Below are 16,580 nucleotides of genomic sequence, written 5' to 3'. Positions count from 1 at the left end.
TGACCTGAGCCCAGAGCTGGACGCTCAACCGACTGAGCCACCCAGGCCCCCTATTTTCTTTTCTACTAACCTGTGTATTAATGAAGTAAGGATGTTCTGGACACAAGTAGCCCTTGCACTCTGCTGAACTTACAGCTCCTTGAGGTGGCCACTGGACTGCCATGCTGACCACTTCTCTTTCTCCAGATGACTTTGGGTTTGAGCTGGGCTCAGCTCCATGAGCATTGCCGGCTTGAATCTGTCTCTGCTTGTCACGTGGCACTCTTCATTTTTTACCTTGTAAAAAGTCGATGAAGTTGTTTTTCTTTTTTTAAACCATTGTAACAGGAACATTCTCAGTAACCTCAGAACGTTTGAAAGAAGCGAAGGAAAGAAATCAGCTCTATGTACCCACCCAGATCCAGCTTTTGTTAACATTCTGTGCTTTTCCTTGCAGTCTTTTAAAAAAACCACAGCACTTTTACCCGGTTGTAGCCTTTCCCCTCTTAACATCAGCATCGTAACATAATCATTACTCTGTGTTATTTCAAAATCTTCATGTTAGTTGTGCTTTGCGTCCTGGAGGTTATGTCCATCTTTTTCTTTTCCTTCCTCAACTCCTCTCCCCCCACCCCAAGGCAGTCTGTTTAGTGCGCTCCAGAAACCCGCTCGTCTCCCCTCTCTCCCTCCTCTTGTAGGGGTCTGAGGATTGTGAGCCTGCTCTGCTAGACAAGGCCACCCTTTTGGTGCAGCTGCGCTCAGAAAACCTCAACAAGAGCGCGGAGAACCACCGACTGCGTAGGAGCGTGAGGAAGGTGACCCAGGAGCTGAGCCGCCTGCAGCAGGAGAGAGAGAGACTGGAGAAGGACTTGGAGGAGGCCCATCGCGAGAGGAGCAGAGGGGACCGCACCATCCACGTGAGCGGCAGCGGCGTGGGCGGGCCGGGCTCTTTGGCAGTTGCTGGTTTCAGGGAGATCTTCTTTGTGGAAGACGTAGAAAAGTCTGAAAAACATAAAGAAGAAAATGTTTCACTCCTCATCTCATCACCTAGAAAGTCTGCCTCTCTGTCTCTCTCTCTCTCTCTCTCTCTCACACACACACACACACACACACACACACTCACTCACTCGCTCACTCAGTCATAGTCACATGCACACATGATTGGCATCAGGCTGAAAATGCAGTTTTGTATTTTGCTTTTTTCGGTGTTCTCTTTTTGGTGTGTTGCCATGTTATGAGTGCTCTTCAGAAACATGTTTTTGTTTTTCGGTACGAGGATAATATTTCATCACTTGGATGTGCTGCAGTTTATTTACTCCCTTATGTAGGACATTTAGGTTGTTACACAATTTTTTTTTCTTTTTTTTTTTTTGCCTTATAACATGCAGTAGCAAACATCCTTGTATCTAAAGACTTTTCCATTGATTAGTTCCTGATAGAGGCATAATTATTGGGTCAAAGAGTATGAATATTTTAACCATCATTTTATAGATATATGCAACTTTTTTCCCAGAATGATTATGTCCGATTTCTGTGTGTTAGAGTGATCCTTTTTTAAAGACTATGTATTTATTCAGCACTGGATGCTAGCATTTAAAAATTCTCTCGGGGGGCACTTGGATGGCTCAGTCGGTTAAGTGGCTGACTTTGGCTCAGGTCGTGATCTCACGGTTCACGAGTTTGAGCCCCGCGTTGGGCTCTGTGCTGACAGCTCAGAGCCTGGAGTCTGCTTCGGATTCTGTGTTTCCCTCTCTCTACCCCTTCCCTGCTCACGCTCTGTCTCTTTTTCAAAAAAATAAACATTAAAAAACATTAAAAATAAATAAAAATTTAAAATAAAAAATTCTGAATTTGGCAGGCATAAAGTAGTTTATCTTTGAAAATTTCTATTATATGTTTTTTAAAGTTTATTTTTGAGAGAGAGAGCAAGCGGGGGAGGGGCAGAGAGAGAGAGCGAGAGAGAGAGAGAGAGAATCCAAAGCAGGCTCTGGCTGTTAGCACAGAGCCCTATGCAGGGCTTGAACCCACGAACTGTGAGATCATGACGTGAGTCGAGATCAAGAGTCAGACGCTTAACCGACTGAGCCACCCAGGTGCCCGAAAATTTGTTACATTTCAACTTAAGTATTCAGGGTGTTGAGAGTCACATCCAGATGCGTCGCCTGGGTGCAGTTGGGTGGGATGGGGTCTGAGTCTGAGTGATCATTGACACTCTGGTCAAATGAATAACCTGCACAGGAACCCCGGGCAGGCACAGGACCTCGGGTGGGCAGTCATTAGAGTGGCGGTCTCACAGGGGAGCCCACAGGTGCTACAGTTGAGTTCTCCAGTGGCTGCTGTGGGCACGGACGTCCGGATCCCCTGCTTTGAAATCCTAACGTGAACACTGACAAGAGAATTGAAATACGAATGTTTGTGTATTTTAACACAAATATTAATGAACATCAAGGGAACAGTAATGGAAATTTAGAAAAAGAAAACGTCACCTACAGTTCCACCAGCCTGACACAGTAACTTTTTGGTTTTCAGTGTCACCCTTCAGACCTTGGTGCAGCTGGGCGCCGCTCTGGGTCCTTTGATCCCTTACTTTATCACGGGCATCTTCCCATACTGTGTGGGGCCCAGGGTGACCGTGTGGAATGATGCATACTCTTCACTGAACAGATTTCACATGCTTTACATAATCATTTCCTGTTCTGTCGCCGTGTTGGTTGTTTAAATGATGCCACGATAACCGTCTTTGGGTGTAAAGGTGTTTTCCCTTAAAATTCCTAGGATTTGAGTGAGTTTACTAGGTCAGATGCTACAAACATTTTATGCTAGTTAATCATGTTGCCAAATCGTTTGTCCAAAGGGCTGGCCCAGTTTATGCTGCCACCGGCGACCTTGGAGTATACCAGTTTACTGCATGTTGTTAAAAGAAGCGTTTCCCACGTGTTCTTGAACACCAGATGTCCCTGCTTTAGATGTTGATGGAAATATAAGCCATGGTCTCTGAAAGTTTCATCCTTTCCAAAGGGAGATGGAAATGTTATCTGTGATAAAATGCAAAATAGCTTAAAATCCAGAGCTCATTAATGCAGCTCAGGGAGTCGGTGCAGAAGATCCCCGTGGGATGGAGTAGTCGGGAAACCTTCTAGGAGGAGGTGACATGAGTTGAACGAGAAGAAGTAGGGTTTGAGTTGTGTGCGGTAAGGCAAAGACTGGCCAGATAGAGGTGCGGTTTTCATGGTTCTTACTCCTTCACTGGATAACTTCCACTTAAAGTAGCTCAGCCCCTCCACCCCTCACTGTCATTATAAAAGGTTCATTCAGTAGAATTTGGATTGGGGACATGCATACACATACACACATCTCTCTATAAAATAAGTAATTTTTTTTTTTTTTAATTTTTTTTTTTTTAACGTTTATTTATTTCTGAGACAGAGAGAGACAGAGCATGAACGGGGGAGGGGCAGAGAGAGAGGGAGACACAGAATCGGAAGCAGGCTCCAGGCTCCGAGCCATCAGCCCAGAGCCCGACGCGGGGCTCGAACTCACGGACCGCGAGATCATGACCTGAGCCGAAGTCGGACGCTTAACCGACTGAGCCACCCAGGCGCCCCAAAATAAGTAATTTTTTAATCTCATAACCCACTCTTGGTAAACATTTGAAAGGGCTGTGTGATATTACATCAGGTGGAGATGCTGTAATTTATTCACCTGTCCCTCTGCCGTCAGACCTTGGTGGTTCCGTAAATCACTTACTCAGGTACACCTTGGTGCTTCTGAAAGAATTTTGGGTGGCTGTTGGTAAGCAGATGTATTCCTGTGTAGCACCTGCACATCTGTGTGAGGAGGCGGGGAGTGTTAGGTGACGAAAGGAAGGGGAGGGGGACAGTGAGAGGAGGGATTGGGGTTGAGCATCCTGGGGGTGGGAGGGGTTTTTCTGCCGTGACTGAAATCCAGCTTGAGCTGACTTAGGCAAAAAGAGGAAATTCTTGCGTTGTGTAATAACTAAAGTGCTGGAGGGACAGAGACCCTGGCACACTGTGGGGACCGGATCTTGGTCCCTGAGAGCCGGCCTCTTCCTCTCACGTCTGCATCCTCCAGTTCCAGGTGGTTGGACCATCATTGCCCTCCTGCTGGGGTCACATAGTCCCGGTTTATTACATAAGAGGGAGGAGGACTCTCCCACTCCGTTGCCCCCGCTGTCTCCCTGTCAGGATGGCCGGAGGGGTGAGGTATGGAGAGGCCCAGACCAGCGTGGGTCACGTGCCCGCTCTTTGTCGGCAGTGTGTACGTGTGCATGCGCGTGTGCGTGTGAGTCCCGCCACGGACGGCCTCCTCAGAGGCACGTGCTCCTCAGAGGCTGGGCAGTTACCCAGAGAAGAGGGCTGCTTTGCTTCAGACCTGAACAACCACAGTGCACGCTAAACGCTTAACTCAGGCGAACGTGGCCGTGACCCCGAGCTTTCCAGCATCTCGCCTTGACTCCTTTCCTGCATCAGGTCATATGTGTGTCTCCGGCGAGGTGATGTGGCCATGGATTCTTTCCTTTTGTGCATGTATTGCGTCACAGTGGTATCTCTGCTTACCTTCTGGTTACGGCCGAAGAATTCGGCCTTGTCCGTCTCCTGTGAACGTTTTACACTGGACGTCAGGGCGCTGGCTTGTTGAGAGTCCGGGGAGCATGAAGGGGGTGTTCCATGCAGACGTAGAGCAGGACCTGCCGGCCCGGCGTGTCTTGTCTGCTTGTTCTCTAACAGGCTCTTTAATGAACTAGATTCACTCACCAGCTGCTACTGCTGTTGCTTCCGGATTGAAACAAACCAACAAATAAGCAGACCTTGTAGGGGCCTCTGTTTCTGCCCTGGCAAAGGAGAGGAATCCATCTGTGCGTTCAGCCACATTGAACACTGTGCAGACCCTCGGCTGGGCGGGGGGACACTTCCACGACAGTGGTATGAACAAAGTCCCGCGGGAGCACAGGGCAGGGAAGCGGCTCGCAGGATCAGAGAAGGCTCTTGGGGAAAGCGACTTGTGAACCGGTTCTGAAGTTGGAGTTAAACAAAGGTTAATAATAGATAGGCAAGGGAGGGTTTTGTAGAGAGAGCCGAGGCACAGGGGTATGAAAGCGGATGGTGTATTTGGGGACACAAAACAGGAATGCCCTGTTTGAAGTATTCTGAAGTATTATTTGGAGCTTTAAAAATTGTGATTTATTCCCTTTGGTGTTTCAGAAACATTTTCAGAGGTTTACGGAGAGTCACAAAAATGAGATCAAAGATACAGATAAAGGCGTTAAGGTCAAGGAACGAAAAGGGGGAGTAGGAAAGTGGAAGCAGAGTGAGGAGAAATGCACGCCGCGATACCTGTGACGGTACCAAAGGTGGGGCTTAAAGTTCAGCTGGCAGCTCCTGGCAGCGAAAGTAAAAAGGGAAATTCGGAAAAAAACAAAAAAAAAAAAAAGGGAAATTCGGGTACAAGGTCTTCAGTGTCTGAAGATGAACACATTGAGATAAGAGCACGGCTTCTGCTGGGACTCAGGCCTGGGAGTGGTATTGCCTCTGGTGGGTTTCTGGAGTTCTTGAGCAGGATAGGGTCTTTGACACTATGCCGTTCAGTAGAAGCAGTTCTGTGCAGGGCCACATCAGTGTCACCCGAGTCGGTAAGCTCGGATGTGGTTTCCAGTCCCTGGGACGATGGTCCAGCTGTTTCCCATTATTCTTGTTTCTTTTTTTCTTTTTTTTGATTTTTTAAATGTCTTTATCTTAGAGAGAGAGAGAGAGAGAGGGAGAGGGAGTGAACACAAGTGGGGAGGGGCAGAGAGAGAGGGAGACAGAACCTGAAACAGGCTCCAGGCTCTGAGCTGTCAGCACAGAGCCTGACGCAGGGCTAGAACTCATGAACCACGAGATCATGAGCTGATCTGAAGTCGGGCACTTTACCGACTGAGCCACCCAGGCACCCCCCATTATACTCGTTTCTTAGGAACTCCAAGCTCAGTGAGAAATGCTGCAGTCCTTTTTATAGGCGAGCCCTGACTCAGAGCCTTTGCCGTGGTCCACGGTCAAGCATACTGGGTTTTGTTGTTGTTGTTTTCAGCATCCCCTGAATTCTTTCTGATGGAAAGCCGACCGGTTATCTTTTGGATGTGGGCAAACCATCCGTTGCACGTGAATTGCTGTCTCAGTGTGCTTGCTGTTCAGCTCTTCAGAGGGAGCCGATACCTGTCTGAACAGGCGGCTTGGGTCTGGGGCGTAGGAGTTCCCTGTGTCAGAAGGTGCCTGGGCCCTGCGAGCTTCGACCATGAGAGTCACTTTGTCATGTTTGTTTCAGTTGCCTGGGATTGCGGTGACCCAGTGCCAGTCGACTTGGCACACGTTATAATTTGCGTTTGTTTGTTTGTTTGTTTGTTTATTCAAGGGACGTGTAATGAGTCCTCGAGGTGGCACAGGCACTGTTCGTAGGCCCTGGTGAATGCAAGCTTTGGCTTTTCCTTCGAAATCTTTCCACAACCAGAAAGGTCCAAAGGTGCGTCTCCCAGAGAGAGCCCCTTCTTTGTATTATACCTCCTTGCCACCAGAGGGAGCCACATCCCTACCAGGAAGTTCAGGAGGTCTTGGCAAAATACACGCCAACAAACCTGGTGTTCCCCAGTTGGTGTCTTAACTGTGATGTTGTAAGTGTCCTGGCCTCTGTGGTTTATAACGGGAATGCTGCTCGGATTGTTGCATCCTTGCCCTCACACCTTGACTTTGGTATATCACTTGGCTCCAGAGGCTTAAGCCTCTCCTTTTAGTGTGTACGTGTGTGTGCATATGCATGTGTGCTTGTGTGTGTGTGTGTGTGTGTGTGTGTGTGTCTGTGTGTGTGTGTTGAAAAGTGATAGAGAGAGGTAAACCTTTATTTACCTTTATTTTAGATTTGCTTTTTCTGGGTCAGGTGTTCTGTATGCAGCTCGGGGTGGGTGGGGGAAAGGAGTAAGTGCTAGTCTTTTTCTTCTCCTTTATAAGCAACGTATATGAGACATTGGTTTAGCTGTATTCCCCAGACTGCCTCATAATGCTCTCATCTGTTACAAGACCTGTCATCCGCTACTCTGACAAGTGTGTGCTTCAGTACCTGGGCACTTAGCTCTGTGGGGATGCATTTGCTGGCTAAAGCCCAAAAATCTAATTAAAGTTGTACCCGTCACCCAGCTGGCTAATCCCATGTGCTTTGACAGGAGCAGGTTTAATTTCAGGGTAGTTCATCCTGAACCCCTCTGGTTTCACATGCGTTTGTTGATGGATAGCTCCAGATGAGATTATGACAGCGTTCAGGGCGTCTCTTGTGATCCGTAGTCAAAACATGGCTTTTGGAGACAGTGTCTGTAGGCTGGTTGGGTAGGGCTAGGACCACAGACCTGAAGTAGTGTGACTCAGGAATCAGAGCTTCCCTTGCCTCGTTTTTGTTGCAATCGGGTGGGAAGATTCTGAGTTGGAGTCCCTGTAGACCAATATGCAGTTTAAATGGCCTTTGCTTGAGGAAGTCCTGTCTTTGCAAATTCCAGCCACTCTTAAGAAAGGCTGAGTGCCTGGGGCGCCTCCGTCGGTTGGGGTCCGACTTCGGCTCAGGTCATGATCTCACGGTTTGTGAGTTCGAGCCCCACATTGGGCTCTATGTTCACAGCTCAGAGCCTGGAGCCTGCTTCGGATCTGTGTCTCCCTCTCTCTCTGTCCCTCTCCCCCACCCCCTCTCTCAAAAATAAATATTAAAAAATTAAAAAAAAAAGAAAAAGAAAAAGGCTGAGTGCAGAGACTTGGGTCAAAACCGGGTTTGAGTTCTGGCTCCACCACTGGCTCGCTGTTGGACCGTGAGCCAGTAACTTTGCCTTTCCAAACTGTGGGGTCCATTTCTTCTTAGAAGAAGAGCTTAGTTGTAAGGATTGTCTGAGATCGGGGACAGCACTTATGAGCATAACACCTGGCACGTCACAAACGATCAGTGAGTAGTAGCTGTTCTGATGGTGGAGATGATGCCACTCCCCTGGGAACAAGAAACTTGGCAGTTCGAGTCGGTATCTTAGGAGCAGTGGGCAACAGTGCTGGGCTTGGGTTCGAATCTTGGCTTTGGCAGGTACTTAGCTCTAAGCCTCTAGGTCAGTTGCTTAACTTCTCTCAGCTGAGGTTCTCTCCCCTGAAATGGGGTTGATTATACCTATTTTAGGATTAAATGAATGGATAGTAACATTTAATGCGTGAGAAAGCAGAGGTTCCTGGCACGCAGAGGCAGATGTGTTGGACTCCTCCTCGTTCCTCTTTTCCTGCTTTTAATTGTGTGGCAGGTGCTGGCTCAGGACTTCAAATGACAAACCACTGCCCACTAGAATCTAATGGACACTGTTGACTAATAAATGTGGTCTGCCCGGTTACCAGCCAAGTCAACAAAGCTGTAAATTTCTTCCTTGATCAACACTCACCTCTCCTCTGAAGAAAGTGCTTGTCTGTTCCTTTCCAGCTGATTGATCCCTCTAGGAAGGGGGGCAGAACCCTTTTCGAGTGACGGATTCTGTAGTACCTCAGTGGCTTGTGCACGGGGCTGCTGTGGAGGCTGGTGTAAAAGGCTGTTCCCATCAGTTTTCACGTGGAATTGCTGTAGTCTCTCTGGGGGCACAGACAGAAAGGCTTTCCCTTATCTCTGGTTCTTACTTTATAATTTCTGTGCCAGGCTCTGTCCTGGGCACTGGGAGCACAGGACTGAATCAAATCAGACACAGTCTCCGAAGGAATCTGGCAGAGAACTAGAAACACAGACAGAGAGCTAATTAAAATATAGCGAGATAAGTGCGGGTAGGGGGATGGGCCAGACGCTTTGGGAGCACAGAGCATGGATCTACACTAAGAGCAGGGGTGGGAGTGGGGAGGGCTTCACCGAGGAGGAGGTTTGGAGGGGAGACTTGAAGGCTGAGTACCTGTTTGCTGGTCAAGGGAGAGCCTGTGTGGACACCTGGGGAGCATGCACGAGCCTGGCACAAAGAAGAACAGTGAGTGGCTGGCAGAGAGGAGAGGGCGGAACGTTCCATCACACCCCGGCTGGGGTTGGAGAGAGCGGTGGTGCCTGATGGCTGTTAAGTGACTCAGCTGGGCCTTGACCCCTGCCCGGTTTGAACTCTGACTCCTTCGTCCCTCCCCCGCCCAGCCAGCTTCCTGGTGAAAGCCACACTGAGTTCCTTGCTCAGAACTTTTGTAGTCCCCGCAGCCAGGACCACACAGTGCCACACGCGTGTGTCAGATCTCTGTGGTGAGCCCGGCTCATTCCAGCAGTTTCTGTCTGTCCATTTATTCATTCATTGAAGCATATGAATTCTTTGTTCAGATGTAGCTCTTCTGGAGAGAAAACGTGAAGGCAGGGCTGCTCGGGGAGAAGTGAGGTGGGAGGCCGGGCACCCCTTCCCCCACCATGTCACCCTCCGCTGCCCCCAGGGGCGACAAGGCTTGGGAACATGGGCTGGACACTGCTCTCTCATGCTAATTCTGGAAATTCTTACATCACTGGGTTCCTATACCTCATTAAGATTTTGGAGAAGTTTCCTTTGTGTATTGAAAAAGGTAACCACTGAGCACTCTGACAAGCTTTCTCACAGTGAAACCCGAGAAGGTGGAAATTTGATGGATGAGAACCTTCTCATTCTCCATCTGGCCGGAGATAAAACAAACCAGCTGACTGCAGAAGGAAGTAAGAGGGCCTGGCTTTTCATTTCTAATGTGATTCTAAGATTATAGGCATATTTTATTTTTAAAATAATCCGCTTCTTTTTTCTGTCATTCTCCCTGTGATACGCAAAGGCGACGCTCAGCTCAGTGTTGGTCCAGAGCGCACCTGCGCATCTTAAGCAAAATTGCCCATTAGGTGAAAAGTGAGGCCACTCGGTTGATGTCACTGCACGCAGATCCTCCTGTAGCAGCTCTCTTCTGGAAAGCAAGGTGGTGGTCTGGTACGGGAGAGGGGTTTTCAGACTCTCTTCCTTGTCTCTTGGTCCAGAAGCAAGTAAGACAGGTGCACCCGAGGGGGTCTGCAGGTTCCTCAGGGTAGTGGCTTCTTGCACTAAAATCAAATACAGATTTCCGTGTTTGTCCCCAAGCCAACCGGGTCCGTTGTTGGAGGAAGGCCCAGGAGTGTGCAGTTAGAGGATGCCGAGGGCCAGCCTTGGGTTTTGCTAATCCCCGGGCTTCCTGGGCTCCCTTTGAAAAACCACTGGTGTAGGGGCACCTGGATGGCTCGGTCGGTTGACTGTCTGACTCTTGATTTCGGCTCAGGTCATGATCCCAGGGATGAGGGATCAAGGTCCTCATTGGGCTCTGCGCTCAGTGTGGAGCCTGCTTGGGATTTTCTTTCTCTCTCTCTTTCTCTTTCCCTCTTCCTCCCTCCTTCCACCCCTCCCCTACTTGTGTGCGCATGTGTGCATGCATGTGTGTGCATGTGCTCTTTCTCCCTCTGTCTAAAAAAGAAAAAAAAAAGAGAAAAACCATTGGTTTAGTGGTTTAGCGAAAAGAACGTGAATAGACCTGCTTTAAATCCTGATTCCGCCACCTTTTCCTTTGGGTAAGTTGCTGGTGTATTTGAACCTCTGTTTCCTGATTGGTAAAATGGGTGGGGTCGGAGCATCTGCCCACAAGGGTGTTGTGAGAGCTGCGTGAGGGGATGGTTGTAAAGGGCCCATCACTGTCCTAAACGCTGTAGAGGTTTGCAGAGAAAGGTGGTGGGTGGTGTTTTGGGAGGACGATCGCTGAGGGCCAGAGCAGTCCGGGAGGGCCTCGTGGAAGAGATGGCACTGGGAATGGACCTTGCAGGGTGAGCATGCTGTCTCCAGGCAGAACTGGGGGGAGCTGTACTGTCTATTTCCAGATGGAGAGGGACAGGTGGTCAGGCGAGGTAAGGCTACAAGGTAGGCTGGAGCCCGTGGCAGGAAGTAGGGGGGCCTGGGACGAAGGTTTGTTAAGCAAGGTGGCTTCATTCCGCAGTTAGCACGAGGTCACTGCGGGGTCCTGGGCAGAGATGTAATGATCGGGGTGTGTGTGTGTGATTTGGTGGGTGAACGCAGAGATAGACCAGTTAGGAAGCTGTTGCACTTGAGCAGCTGAGAGCTGATTTCTGAAGAAGGCAGAGGCAGGGGGGTGGAGGGAGAGGAGGGCTGAGCAGGGAGGACATTTTTCTCCCCAGTACTTCCGGTTCTACCTGTCCCCTTAATACTTCCTCAAGGGAGGACGGGGGACTGTCCAGGTACTCAGAGTCCCGGTTCACCAGGCCAGCCTTGCTGATGCGTGGGTTACTCTCCCTTAAGGCAAGAACCCAGGTTCCGGATTCCCTAGCTTTCTTGCTGCAGACCTAACCAGGCCTGGCACTTGTTGGGCAGATGGCTCCCCTGAGCTGCGTGTACCCTCCTCCTTCAAAAAGCAAAACCCAGAACAGCCGTGTTTTATCAGAAAGCCCTGCTTCGGGTAGGCCATTTTCACAGACTTGTACTTTGATTCCCAGTCTGTGGTTGGTTCAGCTCCTGTGAGAACTCCAGGGGGTTGGGGGTAGGGGTAGTTGGCAGGGCGGGATTTGGGCACTCGTGTCCACGTAAAATCACCACATACTCACCCTTCATCTCTCGTGTGCTCTGCGCGGAGGCTGGGCTCTCCCTTCAGGCCTGAGTCACCTGTCAAGGTGTGTGTGAGAGCCAGGGGGAGGAGCGGGATCTGGGGCCCGGTGGGTGGTGATGCTGTGGCCACAGGAGGAAACCTGGGAGTAGAGGTCCGCCTGGAGGATATGCGTGCAGAGGGCGGGAGATGACGTAGTGTCGTTTCCTGTGCACCTGCTGTGCCGGGTACCCATCGCACGTTCTCTCATTTAACCCTCCGGGGACCCTAGGAGCCTGTACCGTTATCCCCATTTACTGGAAAGGAAACACTCAAAGATTTTTGTTATCTATCTGTGGTCACACGGCTAGTTAGCGGTAGAGCCCGGATTCGAGTCTACTTCTGCCTATCTTCACAGCCTGGGGATATTGAAAGAGGTTTGGGGAAACCACCCAAGATTATCAATTTTCGGTTCTGATTGTTTTGCTCAGGCGAGACATGCCGTCTCCATGCCTCCCCTAAACATTTATTATAACTCCACTGGTGCCGAGCACAGGAGCCTGTCGGCGCCTCTGTGTTGCCATGGCAGCTGCTCCTCCTCAAGGCCACCTCAGCACACACGTGCCCCCCTCCCTGCAGTGGGCCTTTTACTTCAAGCCTTCTCTGACTGCTCTTCGCGTGAGGTCCAGGGTCCTTGGTCCTGCCCCATTCATTAGCAGGAGGGCGTAGCTTTCAGGCTGGATGTTTTGTCAATCCCGAGTCCTTGAGAAACTGTGACATTAGCTTGGGGCGTTGGAATTATTGACCAGTGGCAGCCGGTGTCCCAGAGTGGTTTTCTATTTCTTTGGTCTTAACAGAGGTGCGGTTGGGTGAGAGAGAGCACAGAATTTGGGGTCTGACCGACCTGGGTTTGAATTTCAGCACTAGAACTTACTCGTTGTAAAGCTCTGTAAACAACTTTCAGCCTCTGTGAGCCTTGGTTTCCTTTCTATAAACACAGGACTCAATACTTACCATGTATGCAGTCATCAGGGCTCAGGATGTTTTATGTCCAAGGGCCTTGGCACATGCTTGGCTCAAGGCGGGTGCGTGGTAAATAGTAGTTTCTATTACAAATGGTTATAATAAGAGAAATGCTTTATCCTGTTTGGTGTCCTGACTTTCCCTGAGACTCTGATTTACGCTGAGGGCCTTCTACCACCAAACACACACACACACACACACACACACACACACACACACACACACACACACATTTGCATAGGCTCCTGGGGACCCATTCAGTGGACCTCAGATTAAGCACCTCTAATCTTGAGGAATGACCCAGTTACATGTCCTTTGTGGGATTTTGGAACAGGTCATTTTCATGTGGTCAACTCTGTTAGTTTGGGGAACATGTGGAAGAAATGTGGCATATTGGTCACCTTTCTCACTTAAAACATGCAAGTTCTTAATCTAGGTACCCGCATTAAAATTGTATCAGCAAATGAAACGGGAGAGCGGAGTAAATTGCTGTACATGCACAGACACTAGAACTTGAACCAGACATTAAAATAATGCGTCTGATGGGGGTGTTTACGTGACGGAGAGAACGGAATCAAGGAAATGGTGTAAGTGGACCAGTAATTACTATGCATGTAAATGGTGTACACTTTTGACTTAGCATGATGCAGAAGTATTTTAAGATTAAAAAGGAGGCATGATCTTTTCAGGATGACCTTTCCAAGATGGCAGGCAAACTTATTGTGAATTTAAAGATGTACCTTTTGGCTTAACACAAGATTTTATGGTCCCTATGATCCAGTTTTTAGGAGGAGGTTTCTTTCTTTCTTTTTTTTTTTTATTAACGTTTATTGATTTTTGAGACAGAGAGAGACAGAGCATGAACAGGGGAGGGTCAGAGAGAGAGGGAGACACAGAATCTGAAACAGGCTCCAGGCTCTGAGCCGTCAGCACAGAGCCTGATGTGGGGCTCGAACCCACGAACTGCGAGATCATGACCTGAGCCGAAGTCGGACGCTTAACCGACTGAGCTACCCATGCGCCCCTAGGAGGAGGTTTCTACGAGCAAGTGTCAGATGACTGTACGTGGATGGGGATCATTTCAAAAGAAATCCAGACCCTGGTCATAGTGTGGAAGTGAGCTTGAGAGGCTGGTAACCAGAGGTGGCATCAGGCGGGTGCTGTCCTTTGGTGACCATGATTGTGGGCAAATAACTTTACCTGAGCCTGTTTCCCCATTCATAAAATGGGGAGCAATCCCATCTACCTGATCCGTCCGTCCGTCAATCCATCCATCCATCCGTCCTCCCAGCAGATATTTATTGAGTGTTATTCTGGTTGTTTATTGCATTTGCCATTCCTAGGTGTTGCTTCTGATGTTGTTCTAGGGGCTGTGTTCTGAGCACCCTGGTTCCTTTTGGTGGGAAATGGTATTTAAAGACTACAGTCTGGATGCCGGGGAGGATGCTGATTTTAGGCTCTCGCAGTGAAAGGAAGGAAATCGCAGAAAGTAGAAGTTCCTCTTGATAGTTAGAATTCATATTTACAAAGACATGTTTGTACTTATTTTTGTACTTGTATTGGTTTTCACTTAGGCTCGTAGTCTTGGTTCTCATCACATTAATAATTACTTATTTAATAAGTGTATATATACATGCACAGTTTCAGAATAACAATACAAATATTGCTTCCAGCACGATTACTCAAACAGTGTAAGATTTTCTGCAGTGGTTCCTTGTGTCCTTGGAGAAGTACCCCACTTAGGGGCATATAAATTACTCTGCTTTTAAGTTGCTGAAATAACTCCTCCCTGTTTGGCTAAGCAATCAACTTGATATACAGTTCGATTTATTTGTTTGTTTGTTTGCTGTGCTTCTGGTTTTAGGAGATTTTTATGTTGTTTTTCAAATAGTTACCTAAACATTTAAACGGCTTCGAGTGTCACATCTGTAAAATGAGTTCTTCTCCCTCCTTCTACCATGTTCTCTTTTATTTCCCTATTGGCAACCATCTGATTTATTTTATAGTTAAATACATGACAGTATGCTATACATTCTTTTTTTTTTTTCCTCCTGGGGTCCTCCTGAACCCCACCTGAGCAGTATATTCTGAAGATTACTGTAGGGCAGCGTATTTAGAGTCCTCATTCTTTTTTCTTTATCGGTTCTGAGTGCTCCATTGTGAGAATGTCCCATAGTTTATTACTTCACTGGTGGATATTTGGGTGTTTCCAGCTTTTTGCTATTATGAATAGTACTTCAGTATTACAAATAGCGTATATCCTGAGGTAGTTATAATCACGCTGTTGACTGTTGGTTTTGTGGTTTTCTCCCTGACATTATAACACGAGCATTTTCCATGTTACTTGTGAATGTCATTATTGAAGATAATTTTTTTTTCCCTGATCAGGAAAGTAATATAGACTTATTTAGAGATTTTAGAAACTCAGAAAAATAAGAATGAGTTGAAAGTCACCCACAATCCCACTGTTTAGGTATACTGTTCTTATTTTGACGTGTTTCCTCATGGGCTTAACAATATTTTGTGTAAGCATTTAGGAAACAATCAGCATCATAATATATAGTATCCTGGTTTGGTGTTCCTCAGAATTGTGTGCTTTTTTTTTTTTTTTTTATACCATACTGTTTATAATTAATTCCCTATTGTTGGATATTTAATTTCTTTCTGGTTTTCGGTATTATAAATAATGTTGTGATGAATGTGCATAAAGCTTTTTCCAAATTTCAGCTTATTCCTTTTTTTTTTTTTTTTTAAGTTTATTACTTTTGAGAGAGAGTGCGCGAGTGTGGGAGAGGCGCAGAGAGAGAGGGAGAGTGAGAGAATCCCAAGCTGACCTGGTACGGGGCTTGAACCCACGAACTGTGAGATCATGACCTGAGCCGAAGTCGGACGCTTAACCGACTGAGCCCCCCGCCAGGCGCCCCCTCAGCTTATTTTTGAAGCTGGTTTTCGCGAGACCTTCTGTGAGAAGGAAGCGCATGTTTGTTAAACACATCTGTTCGCTTGCTCTCATATAGTGGAAACAGGTGAGGGAGTGTCCCCTTGAAATCTGTGAAATAAATTCTGTTTTTTCTTTTCCTTTTGGTAGGACCTTAGGAATGAAGTTGAGAAATTACGCGATGAAGTGAATGAGAGAGAGAAGGCCGTGGAGAATCGTTACAAGAGTCTTTTGAGTGAAAGCAATAAAAAATTGCACAGTCAAGAGCAGATGATCAGAAGTCTAACAGGAAGTATGAATCCAAAGGACTTGTTGCTTCGGGTACCAAAGCTTCTTTTTCTTTTGTGTTTAAATCTGTTGACTTGCCATAGGTCGTTTTGTTGAAAAACTCTTTTGCAGAAATGCGTATATAAAAATAAGGCTGGCAGAAATGATTACAGCCTTCGCTGCTGTATGTCAGAGCACATCAGAGCTTTCTTTATGTCCTTTGGACGCCAGCCACCAGCAAGAAGGGAAGGGACTGATTCTGGGTCGTACGACTGGTCAGCGGCAGAGCGCGATTGAGGCCCTGGGCTGTTTTGCTCCAGAGGCCGGCCCGCTTCACCGAGGTCCTTCCGCTGTGAGTGCCTGCTGCTCCTGACGTGCACCGTGGCCTCTGACTCTGTGCTTTTGCTCTAACTGTCCCTTTTTGTCGTGGAGTACCCCTCTTGCTTGATCGTATAGTGAAGTTTTGATTTAGTGCAGGCGTACAGGTAAGCCAAGCTGGACTCACCATGGGCATTTAACTCTGCCTCCTACTGGAGCCTTGTTGAGATGACAGTGAAGGGGTGAAAGATACAAGCCCACAGGACTGAGAGCCTTTGGGTGATTTTATTACTTTCACTCAAAAGTGAAATAAGTGCCAATAAGAAGCAAGCTGGTTTACCCTACAGAACCCAGAGAGGCGCAGCAGGCAGATGAGGGTCCTGGTCCCTTTGTAACCAGGAGATTTGGCTGGAATGCTGGGCAGTTCGGTGACCGCGTCCTCTTCACCGTCTCCCTGCTGAACTTAA

The 16,580-nt window shown here is 47.9% G+C and overlaps 1 protein-coding gene across 1 annotated transcript in view; it reads left to right on the top strand.

The window, feature by feature from the left end:
• CDK5RAP2 (CDK5 regulatory subunit associated protein 2) overlaps window positions 1–16,580 on the top strand; it is a 169,809-nt gene that overhangs the window by 58,709 nt on the left and 94,520 nt on the right. The window contains 2 exon segments of the mRNA XM_019454024.2: window positions 678–896; window positions 15,679–15,849. Of these exon segments, the coding sequence (XP_019309569.2) occupies window positions 678–896; window positions 15,679–15,849 (390 nt within the window).

Source organism: Panthera pardus, unplaced genomic scaffold (genome assembly GCF_024362965.1).
Source record: "Panthera pardus isolate Hobbes unplaced genomic scaffold, ASM2436296v1 HiC_scaffold_20, whole genome shotgun sequence".
NCBI lineage: Eukaryota > Metazoa > Chordata > Mammalia > Carnivora > Felidae > Panthera > Panthera pardus.
This window is presented reverse-complemented; position numbering and strand designations above follow the sequence as displayed.